The 8,679-nt window shown below is 39.4% G+C and overlaps 1 protein-coding gene across 1 annotated transcript; it reads right to left on the bottom strand.

Annotated features, from left to right (window-relative positions):
• Positions 1–3,578: 3,578 nt before the first annotated feature.
• Positions 3,579–5,776, bottom strand: LOC112688255 (fork head domain transcription factor slp1-like). Its single transcript, XM_025561361.1, has one exon. The coding sequence runs from the start codon at positions 5,507–5,509 to the stop codon at positions 4,268–4,270; it is 1,242 nt and encodes a 413-aa protein (XP_025417146.1). The 5' UTR covers positions 5,510–5,776; the 3' UTR covers positions 3,579–4,267.
• Positions 5,777–8,679: the final 2,903 nt, after the last annotated feature.

Below are 8,679 nucleotides of genomic sequence, written 5' to 3'. Positions count from 1 at the left end.
TTTTTACCGCGTAAATCACAAATTGAAATAGAGACACTGATGATCGTTTTAACCGTAAAGCGTTTTCTGTATCACTCCAGACCGTTGATGTATAAATAAACGTATTTAGCGCTTATACCCGTTATATTGACACGTACGCGTACGCTTTATAAACAAAATAATTAATGGCAATTGTACCCGTCCCGGCAAACTGTTAGTTCCGACGACACGTAACAGACAAATTTTGAACGGAACTCGAACAGCGATAAGTAAACATTGCGTATACATATAAATAATTATGCTTATTGTACGACATTATCGTATGTTGGGCTAATTGTAATTCCTTATAGGGGTGCCGGGAAAAGTGTTGTGATGATTGCGCGTGCAGATCTGTGTACGTAGTTCAAGTTTTAATCGATTAGAACATATGTAGACTGCCTAGTGGTAATTCATCAACGTATGCTATACCTACACTAAAACACTATACACTAAAAACCTCGATCGATTCATCATGTTTTCGATAATATATAATTTCATAAAATTCTAGTAGCCACACTCAAAAAGAGAATAACTTTCCCGAAAACGTCTAGAGTGTATAATTATTTATTATAATTTTAATTCGCAAAGTAGTGAACTAACCCTACCGTGAAAATGATATTATAGCACAACGCATATATTCCACACACATACGCGTTATACTCGTACGTCACAAAAAAAAAAGTGTTAAATTATGTTATAGTATTGAGTATTCAAAACGTACACGTGAAACACAAAATACTACTTATCGCCTGTACTTTGAATAGAATCATGTTATGTATTTGTTATATCCGTTTGCACGACGTGCATATTATGTGTAATTGTTCTACAATAGTATATATTCAACTCAGACGGAATTCCGTAGTAATAAAATACAACGCGTACATTTATTATTACGGAGGTTATAAGTTTTTGCAGTAGGGACTAGTGCCGCAACTACAAAATAGGAGACTCTTGTGCCATAATTATATTAAACTCCTTCCTAGGATTTATTTTTTTTGTACCTCTTATTTATAAGTATCAATTTTTTTAGGTTTTAAAATACGTTTCACATCTGTTAGTGTATGATATATGTATAATATACATATATCATACACTAACAAAAATAAAATACTATAATAATAAAATATATATATTATATATATCAAATTAAATACCTACAACTGTTGTATATTATACTTCACAACATAATTATGTAGTAAATTTATTAAAGTAGTTTAGGTAGATATGTTGTATGCCTACTCAAATACTCAATGGACTCATTGTTAAATAAATATTAAATTATTCTAAAATATTATAACATCCTACCTGAATTTTAAAAAAAGTTTCTTTTATTATAAAATAATAATATAATATTATTAAATAATTGTGTGTTTGTAAAGTGTAGTTTATTTTAGGCTGGGACTAGGAGGCCTCTCAAATATATGTAAGCCTTGGGGCCCGTGTGCGCGGCCCACTCTGCACACCCGGTTTTTGCGGCACTGGTACAGAAGCTGTTTGCATAAAAAAATTCTGATATCGTAACCGCGTGCAATATGACGTACCATATAGGTTGGAAAAGGTTTTTTCTTTTTATTTTCTATTCGAAGACCATAAAATTAAAGGTTAGATAGGGTTTTTTTCCTCACTAGCTGATGTACATACATGTATGTATTCGCAGTACGTAATGTCAATGGTTCGTTTGAAATAATGTACCGTTTATGTTGTACACCTATGAGAGTTTTATTCTTTGTGCGAATAAAATTGTTATTCTACCGAACGATACGATTTCCGACGACGTGTCAACGTGTTTATGACTTTTATGCGTATTATTTCCACAATTTTTTCTTCTCTTCTTTTTTACGATACTTATATAGTCCGTGCGTTTGATAATCCGTACGAATTCGCATTCATACACACAAACATACGCACAAACACACGCACACGAACGCACGCTCGTTTAATGGCGACGCGCGCGTAATAAACCCTCGCGGGCACGAGAACACGTTGTCGCATATAGTATAATAGCGCATCGAGAGCGTAATACATATAATAATACACAGCCGCAGCAGCGGTATTTTTGAAACGAATAAAAAAAAATAATAATAATACTGTGAGCAGATGTTCGCACCGCGTTGCTGCAGTTTGCCGATAAATAATTCGGCGTGTCACTTTGCGTGTACGGCGACTCAAAGAACCACTTATAAAAATGTACATATAGGTATAATAAACGTATACGAGCACACGCAGCAGCTATATAGTTCTACTGTGCACACTGTGCGAGGTTAATATTCTGGAAATAAGGAGAGAAAGAGTCCAAGAAAGAGAGGAGGAAAGAGAGATAAACGCGTGTCTACAAAAAAAAAAAAAAAATAAATAAATAAATAACTTGACGACAATGTGCGCGTAGGTATAGGTTAACGTCGTGAAATCGTGGCGATTACGCGTTAAAGTCGATTTTTCAAAATGTTCGCACAAAGCGCCGTGACTGCTGGCTACGACTCACTCGTCGATAAACACTATACAATAGATACTCGATTGCGACTGCAGCGTTGCAATGGATTATTACTAAGGTTCGGAAGTTACAAGAGCCAAAAAAGGCAAAATATTATAAAATATGCATGAAATAATATGAAATATGCAACAAATAAAATGTATTTATTTGTTAATTAGTAAATTTTAAAAACCTTTATTTAAAAAAATTGTGTTATTGAAAACTACAATATGACGCATAACCGGTTGGCATTTGAGATTTTATTGAAAAAATAGTTAAACAAGTATATTTTCATTATTTGTGAAATACGAAATAAATAAAATTTTGTATAATACCTGTTAAGATAGCATTGGACCACCAATATTTTCGTTAAATTCATAGTAGACAATAAAAAATAACAATAAATAACCACGAAAAATAATATTGAGTTTTATATGATGCACGTTTTCGGCGTTATTAGCGTTATGTTATGTAACATTGTTTAAAATAAATTAATTAAGAATGAAAAAAATTGCTTTTTTTTAGAAAATATTAAATATGCATACAAATATGCGAAAATCAATGAAAATAGATGAAATATGCACTTTTTCTCTAAAATTAATAAAATATGTAAAGTATGCATTTTTAATTTTCAATTTTTAATCTCGACATTGTATGACTTGGATTTCCAACTTGGTCTGTTATAAATCAAGAGCATACAGAACAATATGCAATTCCTATAACTTCCGAACCCTGATTATTACTATACATTACGGTGCACGTATCCACTTTTATACACTTTCACGCGCGTATACCCACAGTGCAAAATAATGTTTTAGTTATACAAAAATACCGTAACCGAAAGACATCGAAACGTTCATATGAAAGTTACAAAAAAGTTCAAAAACCGTCGCAGAAACGACTTTGCGGTGTTGCTTGTAACGTTGCATAAAATATTATAATTTGCGCTCTAAAAATTACATAGACACATCGTTGTGTTATATTATTATTCAGATGCAGTACACAACCAATATAGGCCGGGCGTAGATGATAATAGTAGTTTTAATAAGGCACTTGTGAGATGCTTTGTACACACACACACACACACACACACACACACACACAAACACGTAGTTAACATTTTAATTATTATAATTATAGGAAACATATTGAACCACGCGAATAACATCGTAAAACGATATTACACTAAATATTATACCTAACGTACCTACTCGTGTCGTAAACCGATGTACTAGATGCGTACACATGATGTTTTTAAAGAACGTAAACACGCTTTTTTTTATTTTATCAGGCCGGTCTCGAGTGACTAGAACAAATTATTTCGTACACAGTGTCGGATACAATATTATTTTATGAGGATGATGAGGAGATTACACTTATAACGACCACAGGTTAGGTTATCTCGGTGCATATTATATACTATTTTATACAGTTTTAACGAAATAAAGAAATAATTATATTAACACAATAATATAAACAATGCACCATCGCACGAAGATGGAAACTATAATGATAATAATAATGATAATGATAATAATAATAATAATAATAATAATAATAATAGTTTTTCGAGAGATCAACTAAGCCGCGCGTGTGACGATAGAAGAAGAAAATAAAAAATAAATTAATATACAGGATTTTCTTCGATCACCCTCGGACAAACATTTTCGCAATAATTTTTTTTGTACAATTCATACTATTTAAGGTAACTAACAACGGGGTTGTGGGAGGAGGAGGATGCGACTATTCTCTCACGCGCAAACATTACTTCTCTTACTGCTACTGGTGTCTTGACATGGACGCTTGCAGCAGGGCACCCGCGGTCGCGGCTGCAGCGGCCGGGTGCATGACAGCCGTGGGCCTCTTGGGCGGCACCTGGAGCGTGGGCCTGAGCAGCTGGCTGATGGAGTACCCGGTAGAGGTGGGCGGTGACGGTGGTGAGGGCTGCTGCTGGTAGGCGGACGAAGATGCGGGCGGCCAGAAGTACTGGTGCAGGTAGTCGAAATTCGCCGCGGCGGACGGGTAATCGGCCACGCCGGGCCAGCCGGCCGCAGCCGCTGCGGGGTGGTGAGGCGGCACGCCGCCGCGATGATGGTAGAAAGCGGCCGCGGCCGCCGCGGCGGCAGCTGCCGCCATGTGCGGATGATGGTGATGATGGGGGTGGTGCGGTGAGTGTGGCATAACGACGTGATGCGGCGGCATGGGCGGCCGGTACGCGATGCGGTGCCGGGACGATTGCGTGGACCGACGGCGCAGCTTACCGGTGGTGCCGCCGATGTACACGTCGCTGCTGTTCGGGTCGATCATCCAGTAGTTCCCCTTGCCGGGGTCGTCGAAGCTCCGCGGTATCTTGACGAAGCACTTGTTCAGCGACAGGTTGTGCCGGATGCTGTTCTGCCACGCGGGCGTGTTCATCCGGTAGAACGGGAACTTGTTCATGATGTACTCGTAGATGCCGCTGAGCGTGAGTCGCTTCTGCGGGCTTTCCGATATGGCCATCATGATGAGCGCGTTGTAACTGTAGTTAGGTTTCTTGTTCTTGTCGTCCACCACCGGTTCTTTCTTCGCGTCCTCGGTGCGCTCACCCGTCGCTGTTATCTTTGCGTCGCCGTTTTTGGCGGTATCGTCGTCGACGCGGTCGTCCGCGGTGGTGTCTTCCACGTCGTCGTCGTCGTCGTCGTCGTCATCGTCGGCCGACGGCGGTTTCTTGTCGACCGCGGTGGGAGACGACGGCCGGCGGTGATTATGGTGTTGATGGTGGTGATGGTGGTGATGATGATGATGATGATGGTCGCCCGCGGACGGCGGGGACGGGCTGTTTCCGGGCCGCGTGCTGTAGTCGACGGGGGCGCACAGGCAGTCGTCGCCACTGCAGTCACTGGCCTCGCTGCCGGTGGTGTACGAACGCGAAGTCGACGGCCCAGGGCTCTTGATGTCGGCGTCACGCTCGTCGTCCACGTCCAAGCGGCCCAGGATGTGGTTGATCGTGAAACTGGGTCCGTTCAACGATTTGGTCACCATTTTGGCGAACCGTAAAACGGGTGGAGAAAAAATGATTGAGCGAATGGCGCGCGCGCGCGTGAGCGCGGGCTACGGATCGTTATGTAATCGAAAACAATACACGTTACGATATCATGCGAAAACACAACACACGGTCGTCGTCGCGGCGGTGTAGTTGTTACTGGTGAACAAAAACGGTGTGGCGATTAGGTGCGTGTACGCGAACGGGCAGAACGTGAGACGTGCGACCGAGACGAACGGTGTCAGAAGACTGAACCGAAGACGGTGGTGCTGCCACGGCGTCGCGGCTCGACGTCGCTGCGGCTGCGCCGTAGCCGCCGCCACCGCCGTCCACGCCCCCGGCCAATGGAATCGCGTTCACGCCCAGCCGCGGCCGCCCGCGTCGTCGCCGCGCGCACGTCGTACGCGCACCCGTCGTCCGGACACCATTTGTCGCCGTCGCCGCAGCTGCGCCCCCTTTTTTCCCCTCCTCCCTCTTTCGCGTCTCCTCCCGCGGCCCCACTCGTGCGCGCGCGCACCTCCTGCACCGTACGTTTGTTACTCGTATTATTATTTTCTCCTCCGCACACATGCGTACGTTTATTTTTTTATTTCTATAAATGTACACGCACGTAATGCTGCCCGCGCTCGTATATTATACTTGTTTTGTTTTGTTTTTTATTATTTTTATCTAATATTTCGCACCCCCTAGGATTTGTTCCCGCCGTGCCCCACGCGCTCGCCCGCCCACCCCGTGCACGCGTCGTATTGACGAATGTTTTCGTGCCAATGTTGACACCGCACGGACGTGTACGATAATAATAATACGGGTAAACGTTGTTTTACGCGAAACATCGAAGCCCACGTGGACGGTACCGGAGTATGTGTAAAGTCCAAAGTACGACATTTTAAGGAATTCGCGTTTCAATCGAAAATCTTTGAATCCTTTGATCGTTTACTTGTTTTTCATCTTCGCCTCGTGCCGCAGTCCCATCGTCGAATGACGTTCGTCACACATATCGCACACGTTGTGATTTATATCAATAGTTGTCTATACATATGTACATATGTACGTTGACAGCAGTGTGCCGTAGTGGTTTTATCGATTTTATCATACTATAAATCGATCATGTTTCGAAAAAAAATAAATCCTGACGTCACCACTGACTACTATAGTATACTCCGTTGTTGACTCGCCTGACCGTGCACTTAAGATATGGACGGATTGCATTTGGATGTGACTCGAGATTCGCTGCTCGTACGAAGATATCACATATTATTATTATTAGCATAAAACATAAATCCTTTTGATTACACAATGTGTGTAGAAAAAACAAATTCTAATTATTGTAACAGTACAAAATACGGTACATGTATATTTCAGAGATAATCGAAAGCCGACTGAAACGTTTGGAACCACACGAAAAAACGCAAAAAACACATTGTTTACGTATATATTTATAGAACACGTTTGATTAAACAATCTCGAATACGTGTGAACGCGCATAAATTAACATATTTTATGCTCTAATCGTATTTACATAACATATCCTACACGGTCTGCAAAGAAAGTGTAATAATGTCTTAATATAGTTTTTTACCGCGTAAATCACAAATTGAAATAGAGACACTGATGATCGTTTTAACCGTAAAGCGTTTTCTGTATCACTCCAGACCGTTGATGTATAAATAAACGTATTTAGCGCTTATACCCGTTATATTGACACGTACGCGTACGCTTTATAAACAAAATAATTAATGGCAATTGTACCCGTCCCGGCAAACTGTTAGTTCCGACGACACGTAACAGACAAATTTTGAACGGAACTCGAACAGCGATAAGTAAACATTGCGTATACATATAAATAATTATGCTTATTGTACGACATTATCGTATGTTGGGCTAATTGTAATTCCTTATAGGGGTGCCGGGAAAAGTGTTGTGATGATTGCGCGTGCAGATCTGTGTACGTAGTTCAAGTTTTAATCGATTAGAACATATGTAGACTGCCTAGTGGTAATTCATCAACGTATGCTATACCTACACTAAAACACTATACACTAAAAACCTCGATCGATTCATCATGTTTTCGATAATATATAATTTCATAAAATTCTAGTAGCCACACTCAAAAAGAGAATAACTTTCCCGAAAACGTCTAGAGTGTATAATTATTTATTATAATTTTAATTCGCAAAGTAGTGAACTAACCCTACCGTGAAAATGATATTATAGCACAACGCATATATTCCACACACATACGCGTTATACTCGTACGTCACAAAAAAAAAAGTGTTAAATTATGTTATAGTATTGAGTATTCAAAACGTACACGTGAAACACAAAATACTACTTATCGCCTGTACTTTGAATAGAATCATGTTATGTATTTGTTATATCCGTTTGCACGACGTGCATATTATGTGTAATTGTTCTACAATAGTATATATTCAACTCAGACGGAATTCCGTAGTAATAAAATACAACGCGTACATTTATTATTACGGAGGTTATAAGTTTTTGCAGTAGGGACTAGTGCCGCAACTACAAAATAGGAGACTCTTGTGCCATAATTATATTAAACTCCTTCCTAGGATTTATTTTTTTTGTACCTCTTATTTATAAGTATCAATTTTTTTAGGTTTTAAAATACGTTTCACATCTGTTAGTGTATGATATATGTATAATATACATATATCATACACTAACAAAAATAAAATACTATAATAATAAAATATATATATTATATATATCAAATTAAATACCTACAACTGTTGTATATTATACTTCACAACATAATTATGTAGTAAATTTATTAAAGTAGTTTAGGTAGATATGTTGTATGCCTACTCAAATACTCAATGGACTCATTGTTAAATAAATATTAAATTATTCTAAAATATTATAACATCCTACCTGAATTTTAAAAAAAGTTTCTTTTATTATAAAATAATAATATAATATTATTAAATAATTGTGTGTTTGTAAAGTGTAGTTTATTTTAGGCTGGGACTAGGAGGCCTCTCAAATATATGTAAGCCTTGGGGCCCGTGTGCGCGGCCCACTCTGCACACCCGGTTTTTGCGGCACTGGTACAGAAGCTGTTTGCATAAAAAAATTCTGATATCGTAACCGCGTGCAATATGACGTACCATATAGGTTGGAAAAGGTTTTTTCTTTTTATTTTCTA

This window comes from Sipha flava, unplaced genomic scaffold, assembly GCF_003268045.1.
Source record: "Sipha flava isolate LNK unplaced genomic scaffold, YSA_version1 38039_pilon_pilon, whole genome shotgun sequence".
Classification (NCBI taxonomy): Eukaryota; Metazoa; Arthropoda; class Insecta; order Hemiptera; family Aphididae; genus Sipha; species Sipha flava.
This window is presented reverse-complemented; position numbering and strand designations above follow the sequence as displayed.